Here is a 20,383-nt window from a genome sequence, read left to right on the forward strand (position 1 = left end):
TTATTTTTTTGAGGGAGAGAGAGAGAGAGAGAGAGAGAGAGAGAGAGAGAGAATGAGCGGGGGAGGGGCAGAGAGAGGGAGACACAGAATCTGAAGCAGTTGACCCTTGAAGAGCACAAGTTTGGACTCTGTGTATCCACTTATAAATTTCTTTTTTTAAATAAATACAGTATAGTATTGTAAATGTATTTTCTCTTCTTGGCAATTTTAATAAGATTGTCTTTTCTTTAGCTTACTTTATGTAAGAATACAGTATCTAATACATACAAAATACAGTATATGTGTTAACCAACTGTTTATGTTTCACTTGAGGCAAAGTCAGCAGTAGGGTATTAGCTTAGTTTTGGGGAAATGAAAATTTATATGTGTTTTTTTTTTTCTGAGTAGCTTGGTGGGCCTCACTCGCATGTTGTTCAAGGGTTAACTGGTACATATGTTAAAAAATTCCTAAGATGTACATGTGGGATTGAACAGATAATTATAAAGCAAACACCCACATAATAACTGCACAGGTTAAGAACTAGAACACTGCCAGAATCCAGTTCTCCCCCCAACTTACAGGTCTGTCTCAGTTCACGATTCCACTCCTTTACCTTGGAAGTAACTACTATTCTGAGTTTTGCAACTGTTGTTTCCTTGTTGTTGTTGTTTGTTAATAGTATAACTGCTTATATATACAGCCCTAACAATTATTGGTTATTTCTGTGTTTGGAACTTTATATATATAAATGGAATCATACTGTGGTACATTTTTTTTGTGTGTCGTAATTTTTTCTTTCAACATGTATATGTATGGAATTAATTTGTTACCAGTGACATTGTGAAATATGCATTACTAGCCCCATTTTACAGTTGAGAATGTTGTGGCTTACTGATGTGATAAGATGCTTTACTGATACTGTAGGATAGAATGCGGAGGTAAAATGCTCAAGTCCCCTTATACTCTTTTTTAAAAATTTTTTTTAATATTCATTTTTGAGAGAGAGAGAGCGCACAACCAGGGAAAGGCAGAGAGAGAGGGAGACACAGAACCTGGAGCAGGCTCTAGGCTCTGAGCTGTCATCACAGAGCCTGATGTGGGGCTCAAACTCACGAACCATGAGATCATGACCTGAGCCGAAGTCGGATGCTTAACTGACTAAGCCAATCAAGCGCCCCCTCTAATATATATTCTGTCAGGCATGTTTTCCAATACAGACCAGGTTTGACTACATTGAAAAATATTGAAGTAGGTCGTCTCCATCCTTGACCATCCTGACAAAAATTTTAGGAGAACTTCTTACTAACCTTGGCACTTAGTAGCCCATCATTCTTAGATGGTACAGATTGGAAAATGTTTTATCTGTAGTTGTCTCTGCTTGAAGCATCAATAACATTTTCACTCTATTCCAGATTAAATCAGAGTAATTCAGTTATTGTGATTCTGTAGTTACACTTAAAATTTTTCCATTTAACCAATAATTTTATATCCATGCTTGCTAGTAGATGATTTCATAGATACTGCATCTTTTACATGTTGTGTGTTTTTTCTTCCTCTTCAGAAATGTCAATAAAGAAGATCTTTATCTTTTATTGCCACTACTGTTTTGGTCATTGTACCATTTTCAATTTTCAGATCATCTTTACCTTTTTTTTAAAAAAAAAACTAAACCAGCACTGTTTAAAGTTTGTTTCCTATTATATGTAGTATAAATAACTTAAAGCACATCTGTACAAATCTGCAAGCTATATCTTCATAATGAGAACCCATTGTACTTCTCTTCCTTGGGCTTGGTTTTCTTTTTTTCTTTTCTTTTTTTAAAATATAATTTATTGTCAAGTTGGCTAACAGAGTGTATACAGTGCGCTTTTGGTTTTGGGGGTAGATTCCCATGATTCATCACTTACATGCAACACCCAGTGCTCATCCCAGCAAGTGTCCTCCTCAGTGCCCATCACCTATTTTCCCCTTTCCCTCCCGCCCGCCCCCCCCCCCCCATCAACCCTCAGTTTGTTCTCTGTATTTAAGAGTCACTTATGGTTTGCCTCCCTCCCTCTCTGTAACTATTTTTTTCACCAGGGTTTGGTTTTCTGTCTTCACTTTTTTCCCTTTTTCTTCTTTCTAATTTTTTTTTTTTTTATGTTTGTTTATTTTGAGACAGAGACAGAGTGAACAGGGGTTGGGCAGAGAGAGTGGGAGAGAAAATTCCCAAGCAGGCTCCATGCTAGTAGCTGGGCTCAAACCCATGAACTGTGAGATCATGACCTGAACCAAAACCAAGAGTAGGATGCATAACCAACTAAGCCACCCAGGTGTTCTGTCATTTCATTTTTTTTTTTAAAGATTTTATTTTTCAGTAATCTCTATACCCAACATAGGGCTTGAACTCACAACCCCAAGATCAAGAGTTGCATGGTCCACCAAATGAGCTAGCCAGGTGCCCCTCTTTTTCTTGTCTCTCATGAGAGTCACCTGCAGTGGGCCTCAGCAGGACCAGGACACACAGGATGAGGGCCGTGGGGCGGGGGAAGCGGAGGCAAGAGCCCAGACAGGAAAAGACAAGACAGGGATAGTGATAGTTGAGGGGAAGGAGAGGCAGAGGAAAGGAAGGTGGATTTTGCAGCCCAGTGTCAAGACCCCAAAAGTAATAATACAGTGTTCCTTCTTTCTTAGAAAATGGTTGATGGTGTGTGTCTTGCTGCTTTGGATGATCTTTACTTTCATTCCCATTGTAGAACTCATTGTTTTTGACCCACGGCACAACAGAATTAATAGTGTTAAAATTCAAAATTAAACCCAAGCATAGGAAGCACCTTTTAATAGAGAAAATGAACTAAAATAGTTTTGCTGCTGGTCAGCACTGTCTTTTGGTTGTAGCAGGGTTCAGAACTTTTCCTCTGGAACAGTTGTGTGCTTTTTTTAAAAAAAAATTTAATGTTTATTTATTTGAGAGAGAGTATGCGCACGCATATGCACACATTTGAACTGGGGAGGGGCTGAGAGAGAGGCAGAGAGAAGCCCAGGCAGGCTGCATGGTCATTGCAGAGACCTTCCCAGGGCTTGATCTCACCTGTGAAATCACGACTGAGGCAGTATCAAGAGTCAGAAGCCGACTGACTCTTGATTTTGGCTCAGGTTGGAATCTTGCAGTTGGTGGGTTCAAGCCCCAAGTCCGGCTCTGCACTGACAGCATGGAGCCTGCTTGGGATTCTCTGTCTCCCTGTCTATCTCTGCCCTTCCCCACTCTTGTTCTCTCTCTCTCTCTCTCTCTCTCTCTATCTATCTTTCTCTCTCTCTCAAAGATTTAAAAAAAAAAAAAAGGAGTCAGATACGTAACTGACCGAGTCACCCAGGCACCCCTACAGTTTTGTTTTTTGACTGTGTGAATTTATAACTGGAAAGTTCATAATAGAGGGGATTTTTATATCCTGGATTACTAAAGAGTAACTTGAGGAAAAAAACTTTGGAAATGACAATGTTTAAATCTGACCTCCAGTTATTTCCCATTTTTTTTGTCTTTTAAAAGTGCCTTGTCTATAACGAAATCACAATTGAATGGTAGAGAGTTGGGTGCTCTTCCTAAGGCCTAAACATTTTCAGGGTGGTTAGATATTTCAGTAGGTTAGAGAAAAATAACATTTAGGAATATATTTTAGACAGTTAAGTGACATGATACAGTGGTTAACTGAGACCCCAAACTATGATGAGATAACCAATTAAAAGATTTATCAAGGTGGACGCCATTAAAAAGAAATACAAGAGTAGGGATTACCTGGGTGGCTCAGTTAAGCATCCAACTTCAGCTCAGGTCATGATCTTGTGGTTTGTGGGTTTGAGCCCCACATTGGGCTCTGTGGTGACAGCTTGGAGGCTGGAGCCTGCTTCAGATTCTGTGTCTCCCTCTCTCTGCCCCTCCATCACTCAAGCTCTGTCTTTCCCTCTTAAAAATAAATAAACATTTAAAAATTAAAAAAAAGTACAAACCCAAAAAGCACAGAGATACCATAAAAAAAAAAAGAAAAATGCAAAAGTACATTCTCACTGAAGATGTCAAACAGTATATAAGTCCTGTATATGGGTTGAAATAGTTTCCATGTATTTCCTGCCCTGCACAGATCCTTTTACCCTAAGTGGAAAGTCCTTTTAATCAATTTTGTTTACATGTACGTGTGGTGGATAAATTGAGATACTAATTTTGGTGATAGAAACCATTTGGGCACATAATTAGCATATCATGATGAAATTAAGGTATTGAATCATGTTAATTTTTCAGTATCAAGTAAGTTGTGTATTCTAGAATTAAGTGTATATATGGCTTCAGGAAGAAGAGAGCAAATATGGATGAAATTTCTTGAAGTAGGTATTCAGAACTTAAAAGATCTTAAATATACCATATCTCTGCTAAAAGAATTGTTGATCTGGATCCTGGCTAAATTTAGTCTTTTTTAAAAAATTAAATTTAAATTTAAGTGTAGTATACACTGACTCATTAATGTACAGGTGAATTTTCATAACATAAACATACCCATGGACCCAATAAATAGAACACTCCTAGCATCCCACTTTCTTACCCCCTCAGTCACTAGAGGTAACCACTCTCCTCACTTCTTTTTTTTTTTTTTAATTTTTTTTTTTACATTTATTTATTTTTGAGAGACCTAGAGAGAGACAGAGCACAAGTGGGGGAGGGGCAGAGAGAGGGAGGCATAGAACCCAAAGCAGGCTCCAGGCTCCAGGCTCCGGGCTCCAGGCTCCAAGCTCCAAGCTCCAAGCTCCAAGCTGTCAGCACAGAGCCCCATGTGGGGCTCAAACCCACAAACCATGAGATCATGACCTGAGCTGAAGTCGGACACTTAACTGACTGAGCCGCCCAGGCGCCCCTCTCCTCACTTCTAATACGTTTAATTCTGACAACACTTTTATATCTGATTTTACTAGGGTAAGATTGAGATAACTAATTGAGATTGAATATAAATCTCTATGGTAAAAAAACACAAAACTATTAGAGATTTAAATTATGTAGTGAACTGGGACTTCTTTTTTTCCCCACGGAATTTATAACAAACCTAGAGGGCTCCAAGCTGGATCCAGGAGCTTATCTAATACATTATTTTAGGGCACCTTTCTTCTGTATTTATACCTTTCTTCTTCTTCTCTCCCCACACTATTATCAGTTTTCTGTAAAATTTCTAAATTTTTACAAATTGAGATATAAATTTCTATATATAGAAATAAATTTCTATAGAAATAAATTTCTAAATTCTTAGGCGATGCATGTTAAAATTTCTACTTTTTTTGTAATATAGGTTAATATATTTATGTTGCTGTTGGTAAGTAGTTCTTTTATGCTATTATATTTAATCTTCTATTTTTTAAATTTTCATTGTATCTAAGTTGATTTAAAATAATCGTAAGGGGTGCCTGGGTGGCTGAGTTGGTTAAGTTTTGACTTTAGCTCAGGTCATGATCTCATGGTTCATGAGTTCAAGCCCCACATGGGGCTCTGTGCCTCCTGCTCACACTCTCTCCCTTCTCTCTCAAAAATAAATAAACATTAAAACAAAAATAAAAAATAAAATTGTAATAGTTTGTTTCATACTGTACTTTTTTCTACAAAAAAATCTGGCACAGCAGTATTGCACTATATGGATATTTTTGCTTCTCTTTTTTGCTGTAAACGTTTTTTGTTTATGTTTAGTATAATAGTATACCGAAGAAATATGTACATATATACATGAAAATATTTTATCAATTACTAATTGTAATTAAAAATAAAAAGATTTAGAAGGAACCTGGGAAAGTCTGACCAAAGTCTACCTGTCAGTGACCTCATGTGGAGAGGGCTGCTTATTCTTTCTAGAGTAAGGCTACTAGGTAAATAGGCAGAGCATGTGATACTGATTCCCTATCTTCCTTCCATCACCAAGTGTTTAATAAATGCCTATAATGTGCCAGGAATTGTGCCTTGAGGCTGGGAATACAGAGATAATTAAGAACAGGCTAGTGTGGATGGAAAAGGTATAAATAATTTCTATTATATAAAAATGAATTCTGTAGAAGAAGAATATGTAAAATGTTATGGGGCTATAGAAGAGGAAGAACCTGCATCCTACCTCTGTATTTTTTAATAATGGAAATTTTTTTTAAGCCCCACACAATGTGGGGCTTGAACTCACAACCCTGAGATCAAGAGTCACAGCCAGGTGCCCCTCTACCTCTATATTTTTAAGTACAAATTTTTATTTTGCCATATTTCCTGATCCTTATTTTAAGTATATTAATTGTACTTATAATATAAGAAAAGCATATTAAATAATTGACTCCATCCCAAATAATTAACCTTATTTTCAGTTTTTATCTGGATCTCCAGTTAGGCTGTTCCCAGATTGCTTCATGTGTTCTTTATCTTAAACGTCTGGTCAGTAATGCAGTTTATGAAGCATGTTAACATTGATGAGTTTATTTGGTTTTTACAAAGATTCTGTAAGAGATATCAAGAGACAGTTTGTTACCCTTACCTTAGAGAAGAGGAAATGACAATGCAGAAAGGTTAAGAGACTTGGTCAAGATCACTGGCTAGTAGAGCTAAAGTCTCATTCAGATCCCATTTCCTCTGTCTCAGATTAAAAACTCTGCTACAGTATATATCTACCATTTGTGATACCTAGCAGGGTACTTAGTTGGTATTCAAAAACTTAATTGATTAATTGATATTACTATTCATATTACAATTCTTCTAATGGAATAAATGCTGAAGGGTAGTGTATTGGTTGCAGTGTATTTTGATGAGTACTATGATGTAGGAAAATGTGTCACATTAGTAATTTTTGTAACTTTTGTTTCTCAGAATTGCTTATACATATCTACTTCTTATGATATTCTATAGCCTTTTGTTGATATTATGCTTATGTCCATTCTTACATAAACTTTATTTTGTAGGTTTCTGGGTAACTTGATTTCCCAGAACCCACTCTGAATTTTAACCTCTTAGAGAAGAACCATTTTCCTTACAATGCTGTCTAATAATTCTCAAGAAATATTTGTCAAATGAGTAAATGAATAACTCTTTCAGTGCTTTTTAAAGTAAGCATGGCTATGTATTTTACTCTTTCTATATCTGTAGAATCCTAAATTGCTTGAAATATTTCACTTTTTTTTTTTTAATTTTTTTTTTCAACGTTTATTTATTTTTGGGACAGAGAGAGACAGAGCATGAACAGGGGAGGGGCAGAGAGAGGGAGACATAGAATCGGAAACAGGCTCCAGGCTCTGAGCCATCAGCCCAGAGCCTGATGCGGGGCTCGAACTCACGGACCGCGAGATCGTGACCCGGCTGAAGCCGGACGCTTAACCGACTGCACCACCCAGGCGCCCCGAAATATTTCACTTTTTAATGGCAAACTTGAGTTAAATCTTTTGTTTTAAAATAATATCTCTAATGAATATGCAAACCTTAACAACTTAATTAGAGATATCTATGCTTTATGTGTGGCCTATCCTGAACCCCTTGGAGAAAGACTTTATACAGAAACTAAGATTTTTTTGGAAAATCACGTACGGCATTTGCACAAGGTAAGGAGTGATACATACATGATATAAATATGTTTGTAGCTGGGTAGTCACTTGACTAGTTTACTTTTTTCCAGTGCAGAATTTATATCAGATTAAGGTTATTTGCTTTGTTTTCTAAATAACATTTTTCTGATTATATATATTTAAGATCTATGAGTTAAGCATTATGTTGTTAGATTCTCCAAAGGATATCAGGTTTAGTTATTCAAGATTGTATAATTAGTAACTGAAAGAGTGGGGTTTCAAATCAAGGTTTGCTAAACTTTAAAATTTGCTTCTATGTCCTCTGGATGGTGTTTACTAGAATCAAATTTTCTCTTATTCTTCCCACCTCTTGGTAAATCTCTATTATTTTCAACCTTTTAGCTGCCTCTTCATATCCTACATAAAGTCTTACAAAAGCCTAAAACTAAAAAGGGAAATGATAAATTAAAAAGCATGATAGAGACTGTCCTTGTGACCAGTTACTTTAGTTAGTAATGTCATATGTACAAGGGCAACATCACAGATTTGATCTTTGTATGAACAAAAGAATTTCCATGTTGGGGCTATAGCCCCAACTGGACTTTACCTTTTATTAGCCATGTGACCATGGGCAACTCACTTAATCTACCTTGTGGATTGAAATGTCTTTGTTTTTTTTCTCTTTAAAGTTTATTTTGAGAGAGAGAGGGAGAGAGAGCATGTGAGCATGGGGAGGGGCAGAGACAGAGAATCCTAAGCAGCTCCAAGCTGTCAGCGTAGACCCCAACTCAGAGCTCAGTCTCACAAACCATGAGATCATGACCTGAGCCAATATCAAGAGTTTGATGCTTAACTAACTGAACCACCTAGGTGCCCCATTTCTTTATCTTTAAAATGGAGATAAAACAACACTATATAATAAGGTGTCTGACCTTGGGTGTGGCTAGGTGCAGTTATGTTTTAAAGTGGTGATAACCCCAGAGAATAATTGATTGTTTGATGTTTCCCTTAAAACCTTTAAAGGTAATGCTCTACTTTTTATTATATATGGCAGATACATTTTAGTGTTCTAATATGTACATTTGTTAGTTGATAAAAGCAATTTTAATAACATACTTTAAATTATTCTTAAAATGTTTAGTATGTGAAGTTTTGAAGTTCTGCTATGATAATGTAGTGAACTTTGGTTATACCGTGATTGTTACCTGTGTGAGCCATTTATCAATTTTGTACTTTTATGTATTAGCATAGTTTGCATTTCTTTAAATGTTTTATTTTGAAATACTTTTCAGACTTACAGAAAAGTTGCAAAAATAATACAGAATTCATGTATCCTTTTTACCAGTTTTCTTAAGGTTAACGTCTTGCATAGCAGTGGTACAATTATTAAAGCTAGGAGGGGCACCTGGGTGGCTCACTTGTTTAAGCATCCGACTCTTGGTTTCGGCCCAGGTCATGATCTCACTGTTCATGGGATCGAGCCCTGAATGGGGCTGTCAGCACAGAGCTTCCTTGAGATTCTCTCTCCCTCTCTCTCTGCCCCTCCCCTGCTTTCTCTTTCAAAATAAATAAATAAACATTAAAAAAAACTTCAAAATTAATAGTGATATAATTGCATTTAAAAATGATACTGTGAAATAGTTTTAGGAAAGTTTAGATTACTTATATAATTATGCACCATATGTTTTCTCAGATTCTGTGACAAAAAAGAAGTTGGCTAATTTATTGATGACAAAGTAAATTATTAACATAATCAACAGATTAGAAGCAGTTTTACCTGTGAGAAGAAAATTTGATTTGTTGGGGGAGGGAACTTTTTAAATTACTAAAGCATTACATTGCCGTTTTAGATAATTTAGAACATTCTGGTAAGCAAAAACAGGAAAATCATCACCCAAACATCACTCATGCCTCCAGAATTAACTACATCTATTTTGGCATATATTAATATGTATATATATATATATATATATATATATATATATATATATATATATAACTTGATATTTGTCTTTTGCATACTTTTACTTTATTTTTTTATTGGAAAACTGAATCATATACAGGTTTTTTCCTAATAATTTATTTAGTTTTTAATTTACATCCAAGTTAGTTAACATATGATTTCAGGAGTAGATTCACAACAGTGATTTCAGGAGTAGATTCCTTAGTGCCCCTTACCCATTTAGCCCATGTCCCCTCCCACAACACCTCCAGCAACCCTGTTTGTTCTCTATATTTAAGAGTCTCGTATGTTTTGTCCCCCTGTCTGTTTTTATATTATTTTTGCTTTTCTTGTCTTATGTTCATCTGTTTTGTATCTTAAAGTCCTCATACAAGTGAAGTCATATGTATTTGTCTTTCTCTGACTAATTTCGCTTAGCTATAATCTGCTTTTCGATTTTAATAATAACGTAAGTCTCTTTCTTGTCATTAAATAAACTTTTATAATCCTGGCAATGATGTAAAAGTTTTCATTGTGTGGAGGTACTGTGATTTGTTTAAATATTCTCATACTGCTGGGCATATGGATTATTTCCAATTTGTGTAATTTTTTTTATAAACAGTGCTTCTGTGAATATCCTTGTAGCTAAATATTTTTGTGCGGCTGAGTTTTTTATAGGATGAATTCCTAGACATAGAATTATTGAGTCATAGGTCATGAACATTTTTTATTGTTTTGACCTACAGTAACAAATTGTTCTTATATTTATTCAGCCAGTAGTATCAGTTCCTATGGGTGCTCTTTTCTCTAGCATTATTAATAGCTGTTGCTGTTTTTAATTAATTTATTAATATGATAGGCAAAAAATACTATTTATAGGTTATTCTGTCTCTTGAGCCTTAATTATTAAAATCCCAAGTTTAAAAGCATAGCATTTTATTAGAGAATTAATTAGATGGAAATTGAGGTCGACTTACTTAAAGTCATATGGACAGTTAATAAAAGAACTGAGATAAAAGAACCTAAGATCTTTTGAACATCATTTCAGTGTAGTTTTACTGTTAGAATAGATTTATTTTAAAAATTAGACCTCACACTAAATGTTTCATTTTCATTTTTCAAAAAATAATAGATTTCTACTAAGTAAATATAAAACATCTTATTTGGGGAATATAGAAAAGGTGTTAATTTTCATAAATAGTCATTTACATAAGTGAATAATTCAGAGTGATAATATGCTTAAGCAGGATGATCAAAAGTGAGGGATTTGAGGAAGTACACAGATACATGGCAGTAGAATTACATCCTACTTTAAACTGATCTTAGGGGCACCTGGGTGGCTCAGTCTGTTGAGCATCTGACTTTGGCTCAAGTCATGATCTCGCAGTCTGTGAGTTTGAGCCCCGTGTCGGGCTCTGTGCTGACAGCTCAGAGCCTGGAGCCCGCTTCTGATTCTGTGTCTCCCTCTCTCTCTGCCCCTTATGCATGCTCTGTCTCCCCCTCTCTCTCTGCCCCTCATGCTCTCTCTGTCAAAAATAAATAAACATTAAAAAAATTTTTTTAAATAAAAAATAAAAAAAAATAAACTGATCTTAATAAAATATTCTAGCCCGAAGACAACTTCACACCATTACATTTTGTCCTTTTAGAGAGTGAAACAGTTTACTCTTTAGTATGGATGCTTTATTTTCATATCTAAGGCACATTTTTTTCTGGTCATTTCAGTGTTCTTAAAAGTAGTTAAATTAGAATGTAATTTGTAAATGTAATTTACAATAGAATTATGTCATTTTAGAACATTAATTTTTGATAAATTTCATACCTTACAAATGAAAATAATTAGTGCTTTCCAAGTAAAAGTATATTTCTTCTTTATATAGAGAGTTCTGGAGTCTGAAGAGCAAGTACTTGTTATGTATCATAGGTATTGGGAGGAGTATAGCAAAGGTGCAGACTATATGGACTGCTTGTATAGGTAAGTATGCCTTGAAACTCTTGACAATCTATAAATAGTATTGCCTGCATTCAGTAATTGAAGGAGTTTTGGTTTTTGGTTTTTGAATCACCTCTTACCCATAGAAATAAACAGAGCTAAAGTGTTCCCTGCTATATGGACTGTGTCTGCTATGGGGAAAATGTAGTCTGGGTCATGGAGGAATATGGGAGCCAGGCAGTGTGTGGAAAGTTATTCTCTGAAAACTAAAACTGTATTTAATTCTGTAGTTCTGTGTGCTAAATCTTGACAAGAGTTCCAAAGTGGAACTTCAGCTTGGATGAAGCTTAGCAGAGTAAATCCAAGCCTGTGTTCCCTGCCAGTATGCTCTTTTTGGACTCTAGGATTCAGTATTTTATGTTTTGTGGAAACACTTCTTTGTCAAAGCACTCAGCAGTTTTTCTCTTGAAGTTCTACCCTATCCTATAGGCATATTGAATTACCTACAGTGTGTTAATGCCCTATGGTCTCCCACATTTTTGTCTTTCTTGATGCTGTCATATCTATCTAGATGGCTTTTCTAGAAGCCAGTCTTTTCTAGAACTAATTCTTTTTTTTTTTTTTTTAATGTTTATTTCTTTTTGAGAGAGAGAGTGCGAGCACTGAAGGGGCAGAGAGAGAGAAGGAGACAGAATCATATGCAGGCTCTAGGCTCCAAGCTGTCAGCACAGAACCTGACACAGGGCTGGAACTCAGAAACTGTGAGATCATGACCTGAACTGAATTCAGACACTTAACTGACTGAACCACCTAGGCGCCCCTCTGAATGAGTAATCCTGATATATTTTTCCACATTCTCCTCTCTGAACTTCCCTTGTCCTTGCTCTACCTAGTTTCCTGCGTAGATCTTTTGTGTTAACTGTCATTCCTTCATGTTCCTATGGTAGTCCACACTGATCCTCTCTAACCTATTCACATAGACAATGGAAATAAATTTCTGGGTACATGAAGCAGAGACCTATTTATTGAAGAATGTTGGATAAATAAGGAATAGTGGCGTTAAGTAACCTAGGCCTTTCACCCTTGGAATTAGGGTGTCTGCTCTTGAAATTGTTGTGGCCTCTGATGAGGCAGTGATAATTTTGGCATCTGCATTGTGGCATGGGCTGAGATGGACCCCTGCCTTAGTTTTTCATTGGGGAGAAGCCGAGGAGTGAAGCTGATTCTCAAAACATCATCTGTACAGTTACACTCTGCATTGCTGGAGTAGCACACTGAGGCCAGGGCTTGGTTCTCTTGCTTCGCGTGTTTGTCCTTTGTCACTGGTTCATATTCCTGTAGGTTTTTATAACAACACTGGAGTTTACTCACTGTAAGTTGCTTCTGTTGGAAACTGGAACTTATTTCAACAGCCATTAGCTTTTATATCTTCTTAGAAGAGCCAAGTGTAATAAAATCAGAAGCCAGCAATTGCTGACAGGCACAAGATTTACTGTGGCTTTGGCTTTTATAAACAGTGTTTGCCATACATTAAACATCTTGACATTTCATGTTTTTTTTTTTTTTCCTCATCCACCAAAGTGAGATAGGCATAAATAGAACTTTAAGAATTCCCTAGCTAAATTAGGAGAATTACAGGAATTTTGAGGATGAAAGTGAGAGCACATGCATGCTTTGCTGTTGCTGAGAAGCTTGGGCCACTGGTATACAGATAACATGAGAGAGTATTTAAGACTATATGCCAGTGCAGTATGCTGTGTGCAGTGGGATACCTCTTGAGCTGAGACATTGTGGTAAAGATTTAAGTTGTTTTTCTATTTTTTCTTAGATTTCTAGGTTCTCCTATATCTGCATCTCTGTTTACCAAAATTAATTAATTTGGTAATTTAAATTAATGGTAATATTAATAAAAATTGGTAATATTAGTGAACTTTTATTAAATATATATTGTATATACACAAATGTGTGTGTATATAAACCATGTGAGGTAGCTGATATTGCCAAATTTACAGCTGAAGAGACTAGACTCAGAGAGGTTAAATGACTTTGCTCAAGGTCATTCAGTGGAAAAAAATTTTTGCTAATACCAATCCAGATTGGTCACATTAAACCCATTCAACTTCTTCATTCTACCTTCGTCTCATCCTAGATTCACTCTTTTAGTCATTTAGGTAGATTTTTTTCTCATCTTTTATCTTATACTTTGCATTCTTTCTAGGATGATCTCAATTACTTCTGGTTTTAGCTACAACTTACATATTACTAACCACCAAAATATTTGTATATCCCAGGTGGTCTTAGGTTTCAGAGGAGTATTTTTACCTAACCCGCCTATACCTCCAGGTTATTCTGTGGGTACATTGTACTATTGCAGATTTCAAAACTGAGCATGTAATCTTTTATATACTGTCCCCAGTATACTGTCCCCAGTATTACTATTTTTAATTGGTAGTAATACTGTGCACCCAGGCATAAATGCCGAAAGTCTCAGTTACCCTTCCTTCGCTTAGGGTTGTCCTTTCTCCCTGATCTCTATTGGTCACATCCTCCAAATGTCTCTTAAATTCATTATTTCCTTTGCATTGCTATTATAGTTCAAGCTTTTTATCATTTCTCACCTGGACTATTAATGATAAAGTCCCTATAACCAGTCTTCCAACCTTTGATTGCTAATTTATCCTATTTACTAAACTCATATTTTTTTAACATGCAAATTTGATCACTCTCTAAAATCATGTAGTAACTTTCCACTATCTATAGCAAAGACTTAGAACTAATGGCTAATGGGATTCACATACAGAGAATTGTATTTGACCTCTGTGATGCTGGCATCATGTGGCTGACCATCATTTATTTAATTATATTGGTAGAATAGGTGGTAAGATGCTTTTTATAGAGGATATAGTTGGCAGTAATTACATGAAAACTGCTTAATGATAGTTTTTAATTGTAGGGTAATGAGGTTATCCAGGCTAGCTATCATTTTTAATCATAGTCTGTAAGGATATATTTGTAGAGAAATATAAAGGAAGAATTCAATTTTGTTTCAAGTGTTTTTAAATATTTTTATGAAGTAATTTCTACCCTCTTGTTTATCCTGATTGATTTCTAAGATGGATATGCATTAATATAGGTAATTTAAGGATTCTGACTATAAGGAAAATGCTGATACTCCTGCCTGCCTTTCCCAGTACTACATAGCTCTTTAGACCCTGCTGGCCCTTGGAGTATTAACGACTTTTGAAATCCAGTAGGTATTAGCATGAGAACAATTTCTGTAATGCAATTTCCTATGATAGATTGAAATGCTTGGTTTCTCCGAGGCTTCAAAGTTACTTTAGGCTGTTCATTATTGGCAAGTACTATTTTTAATTTTGTCAGTGCTAATACTCCAGAAAAGTGAAGGATACTTATTAAGCACTTTGTAGGTAAAGTAAATTATAAAAACATAAAAGTTATAAAAACTATTGCATCATACATGAGAAGAACAATCAGGTATTGCCTTTAAGAAATTATTGGGACCTATTTTCTTTTATAATTTCTTAGAACATATGTCTTTAAAAACAAATGTGTCATTAATAAAATTGACTGTAAAATATTAAGTTAAGAATTGTATCCATGTCGTGGTGCCTGGGTGGCTCAGTCTTTTAAGCTAAAAGTCCAGGTCTTGATTTCAGCTCAGGTCATGATCTCATGATTCATGGGTTCAGTTCATGGGTTTGGGCCATGGCTGGCAGTGTGGAGCCTGCTTGGGATTCTCTCTCTTCCTGTCTTTCTGCCCCTCCCCTGCTTGTGTATGCTTGTTCTCTCTCTCTCTCTCTCTCTCAAAATAAATAAACTTAAAAAAAAGGTATCCATATCAAAATGAAAACTTACACTATTTACATTTTAAGTTACATCTTTAAATTATTTTAAAAGCATGTCTTGTCAAGCTTAAATTTAACATTAAGAGTAGAAATCTGGAATGAGAAAGCTACAATTAATGGAAGTTAAAGTTTTATTCCATGAGGTAAAGAGAACAGTGACTTGTCCTGTCAGAATGGAAACATAAAGCTCCACTAAACCAGTATACTGGCTCAAGAATATACATACAGATCGTTGAAACAGATTAGTTGATTCCAGACTTCTGCAGGTCTAGCAGCTAGTTCTTCAGAGTTAACAAACCACTATGCTAAGAAGTTTACTCTATAGGTATAAGGGAGCTACTTAGGATTCTGAATGGGTTAGTGACATCCTGAAAGTGGAATTTTTAGATGAATTGGAGATGGCAAAACAGAAAAAAGAGACCAGTCATGAGAGTGTTGCACATGATCCAAGCAGAGAATTAACAAGAGACATTGGAAGAGAGAAGGAAAGTAATGGGAGAGAATAATGAATAGTTTAGGAGGAGATGAGGACTGGCTGATTAAAAGAGTAGAATGGAAGGATGAGAGAGAAGTGTTTCTAATCTTTTACTGGGATCGCCATGGTGGTACCACAGACCAAAAAAGAAACTGGTTGGGAGCAAAGGATTCGTATAGGAAGGCACATAGAAATGGTAAAGATATGGTAATTAAGTCCCTCCACTCAGGGAGCATGTGTCACAGTTGAAATATTGTTATTTGTTTATATTTGTATATTTTCCCAGATGTGTAAACTCTGTGTGGAAAGACCACATTTTTGTTTTTCATCTTTCTGTCCCTAGTGCCTGGCATTGTACCTGACATAGAGTTCACACTCAGTCAATATTTGTTGAATGAGAAAGGGAGAACTCAAGAGTTTCTGTGCCAGCTCTTCCACTTAATAGCACATTGACTGTTAGCAAGTTCCTTAAGCTCTCTAAGCTGCAATTTTCTTACATATAAAAGGAGGATCATAATAGTACCACATGTATGTACCTGATAGTATTCAGCTGTATAAAATGCTTAGGGGTATGCCTGACATGTAACATAAGCTCTATAAATGTTAGTGATTACTTGTATTTCCTGGCATTCATGGCTTTTATGATCCGGCTCCAGGCTGCTTTTCCAAGTTTGTTCTAATATTAGCTTTTGTTGTTCCTGTTGTCTGGAATGTTATCCATTTATTTATTCAGTAATTCATCAAGGAAATATTTTTTGAGGACTTCATATTTACCTGCCACTGGTTCTGGATGCTGTGTGTGTGAGCCAGGTCCTTGCTTTGTAGTTGTTATAATCTAGAGAGGTGACAGATGTACAAAGCAAGTAAACAAATAACAGAATTGGAATATTTCACACAGTAGTAAGTACCATGAAGAATATAAAACAGTTGTGTATAGTCACTTCAGTGGGAGTGAAGTGGCGAATTAAAGTTCATTTGGATTGGGATCAGGTCAGGCCTGAGAGAAATGTGTTTGAGCTGACACCTGAATGACAGAGGCCAGAGGTTAAAATATCTCTCCAATTTATATATCTTCATTTCAGGCCAGATATCCCAAATCTTCTATTTCAGGTTAAAAAAAAAAAAAAAAAAGCCATTCTTTCTCTATCTCTTACTTCTGTCTCTGTCAGTCCTATTTCCCTTTCTTCAATTGGAAGGCATGGTTGAAAACCCAGCATAAAATTATGAGGATTGTAGTGAGAATAGAAGGAAGGATGAAATGACATTTTGCAGGAAAAATATATTAGGACATTGTACATATGGGTAGAGGAGACTAAAATATCAAACAGAGTACCAAGGTTTTAAGCCTTGGAGTCTAGAGGCTTGAAATTAGTGTGGGAGTGCAACTTGTGTACATGGTTGTATCTATACAGCTTTGGAGTTGTACTTTCAAGAATTGTATTTTGCATCATCTCCTAGAGTTGGTGGTAAAATAACACAGTTGAAATTTTTGTTGCCTTTGTTTTCAGTTTTAGTTGTCTGCACATGTAAAGTGGACTTTTCATTTTGATGCAACGAACATTAGAAAGTGTGCGTTTTAGGGGCGCCTGGGTGGCGCAGTCGGTTAAGCGTCCGACTTCAGCCAGGTCACGATCTCGCGGTCCGTGAGTTCGAGCCCCGCATCAGGCTCTGGGCTAATGGCTCGGAGCCTGGAGCCTGTTTCCGATTCTGTGTCTCCCTCTCTCTCTGCCCCTCCCCCATTCATGCTCTGTCTCTCTCTGTCCCCAAAATAAATAAACGTTGAAAAAAAAAATTAAAAAAAAAAAAGAAAGTGTGCGTTTTAATATAAAGATTTTGTGGTTATTGCCTAAGTATTTATATGTCTTTAACTATATACACATGACAACCTTTCAGGTGGTAAGTAAGCATTAAAGGCATTGTAGTGAGGGGCGCTTGGGTGGCTCAGTTGGTTGAGTCCAACTTTGGCTCAAGTCTTTATCTCGCGATTTGTGAGTTTGGGCCCTACCTCGGGCTCTGTGCTGACAGCTCAGAGCCTGGAGCCTGTTTCAGATTCTGTGTCTCCCTGTCTCTCTGTCCCTTCCCTGCTTGTGCTGTATCTATCTCTCAAAAATAAATAAATGTTAAAAATATATGTATCAAAGGCATTATAGTGAAATCTAGGATTGTGAAAAGTGAGTACTAGAATGTTTCTTTTAAAAAATTTTTTAAATATTTATTTATTTTTGAGAGAGCCAGAGGCAGAATGCGAGTGGGTTAGGGGCAGAGAGAGGGAGACACAGAATCCGAAGCAGGCTCCAGGCTCCGAGCTGTCAGCACAGAGGCTGACGCAGGGCTCGAACTCACGAGCTGTGAGATCATGACCTGAGCCTAAGTCGGATGCTCAACCTACTGAACCACCCAGGTACCCCAGTACTAGAATGTTTTGAGCCCTTTCTACATATTTTATTTACTTTAAAGAACTCTATTCATTTCAGTAATTCTTAGTTACTTGTCTCAGAATATGTTGAAACATTATAAAGCGATTGTCCTGTGGTAGACAAAGTGATTTTACCTTTGTCAGTTTTGCCCATACTTTCTACTGTCTGTAACAGTCTATTTCATTTTCTGTCTACTGATCACGATCTCTTTTTGTTGTTGTTTAATTACATCTTTTCCTGGTGATGAAATATAAGTTGAATGACTACCTGGATTTTTATTTTTTAAGCATTTTTTTTTGTTTAGTTCTTTACAAAGTGAACTTACCAAGAGAATCTGGGAATGAGTTAATTAGATGGTAGAAGGATTATAGAAGCCCCTTGGGGAGGAGTTATTGGGCTATATGAGTACTGAAAAGTTTTAGACCAAATCCTTGAGTTTAAAAAAAAAATTTTTAATGTTTATTTTTGAGAGAGAGAGAGAGAGAGAGAGAGAGACTGCGCACGTGAGCAGGGGAGGGGCAGAGAGAGAGAGGGAGTCACAGAATTTGAAGCAGGCCTCAGGCTCTGAGCTGTCAGCACAGAGCCCCGATGTGGGGCTCGATGTGGGGCTCGAGCTCACGAACTGCGAGATCATGGCATGAGCCAAAGTCAGACGCTTAACTGACTGAGCCACCAGGTGCCCCTACCCTTGAGTTTTTTAAAGTGAAACTGGAGTGATAGGGTTTTTTCCCCCACTCTAGAGGTCATATATTTTGGCTCTTAAGGCCTTGCAGAGAAAGTTTGGCTAATACTTTTGTTCCTTTTTAATTATATTTCTAATTTCTGCGTAATTAATTTGATATATTACCAAACTATTTTATAGTTGATTTATAACCCAAAATTATTGTTTTAAAGTTGCAAGTTATTTGTTTTACTACTGATTTTAACAGTTATTTGTTTTCCTACTTACTTTAATAATAATATTATATTTGTTTTTCAGGTATCTCAACACCCAGTTTATTAAAAAGAATAAATTGACAGAAGCTGACCTTCAGTATGGCTACGGTGGTGTAGATATGAATGAACCACTTATGGAAATAGGAGAGGTAGGAAATTCTTTAAATGACTGGCAAGCAGAGTGTTTTTATATATATATTGAGGTAATTTCATTCACTGTCCTTTTTTCAAGGACACTGTGTTGACTACCTTAAAATTGTCGAAATTTTTTTTTTAAGTTTATTTATTTTTGAGAGAGAACAAGCAAGGGAGGGGCAGAGAGAGAGGAAGAGAGAGAATCCGAAAGCTCTCACAGCAGGCTCTGTGCTGTCAGTGCAGAGCTTGACATGGGGCTCAAACCCATGAACCAGGAGATCACAACTTAGACTGAAATCAAGAGTCAGACACTTAACTGACTGAGCCACCCAGGCACCCCCAAAATTGTCAAGATTTGAGACATGCTAAATGTTAATAAAACACTGCAGTGATTTCCTGAGAATCTTCACATAGATGAGAACAGAAGAGATGTGATTAGTATTATTTTAATAATTAAATTAATGATGGATGAATAAATGACAAGGTTAATAGTTCCACTATGAAAAAAGCTCATAAAATGCATTTTAAAAATGTTGAGACTCTTGCAGTTAAAAAAGTGGAAAGGTCATGGACTTGATAGGAAATACAGATTTATAGATATAAGAAATTATTTTTTAAGTTTATTTTTTTATTTTTTTAAACGTTTATTTACTTTTGGGACAGAGAGAGACAGAGCATGAACGGGCGACGGGCAGAGAGAGAGGGAGACACAGAATCGGAAACAGGCTCCAGGCTCTGAGCCATCAGCCCAGAGCCTGATGCGGGGCTCGAACTCACGGACCGCGAGATCGTGACCTGGCTGAAGTCGGACGCTTAACCGACTGCGCCACCCAGGCGCCCCTTAAGTTTATTTTGAGAGAGAGGCAGCATGTGTGTGTGCATGTGCGGGTGGCAGAGGGGCAGAGAGAGAGGGGGGAGAGAGGGGGGGGGAGAGAGAGGGAGGGAGGGAGAGAGAGGGAGGGAGAGAGAGAAAGAAAGAGAGGGGAGAGAGAGAGAGAAAGAAAGAAAGGGAAGGAGGGAGGGAGGGAGGAAAGGAAGGAAGGAAGGAAGGAAGGAAGGAAGGAAGGAAGGAAGGGAGGGAGGGAGGGAGGGAGGGAGGGAGGAAGGAAGAAAGAAAACCTTAAGCAGGCTCCACACTCAGCACAGAGCCTGATGTGGGGCTT

At 36.7% G+C, this 20,383-nt stretch overlaps 1 protein-coding gene across 4 annotated transcripts in view; it reads left to right on the forward strand.

Moving 5' to 3' along the window:
- Positions 1-20,383, forward strand: part of CUL2 (cullin 2) — a 105,374-nt gene that overhangs the window by 24,928 nt on the left and 60,063 nt on the right. For all 4 annotated transcript variants that reach the window (XM_040450962.1, XM_040450959.1, XM_040450961.1 and 1 more), the window contains 3 exons: positions 7,450-7,552; positions 11,339-11,433; positions 19,129-19,234. In XM_040450962.1, coding sequence (XP_040306896.1) covers positions 7,450-7,552; positions 11,339-11,433; positions 19,129-19,234 — 304 coding nt within the window. The remainder of the gene's footprint in view (positions 1-7,449; positions 7,553-11,338; positions 11,434-19,128; positions 19,235-20,383) is intronic.

This window comes from Herpailurus yagouaroundi, unplaced genomic scaffold, assembly GCF_014898765.1.
Source record: "Herpailurus yagouaroundi ecotype Mexico unplaced genomic scaffold, PumYag 203, whole genome shotgun sequence".
Lineage (NCBI taxonomy): Eukaryota > Metazoa > Chordata > Mammalia > Carnivora > Felidae > Herpailurus > Herpailurus yagouaroundi.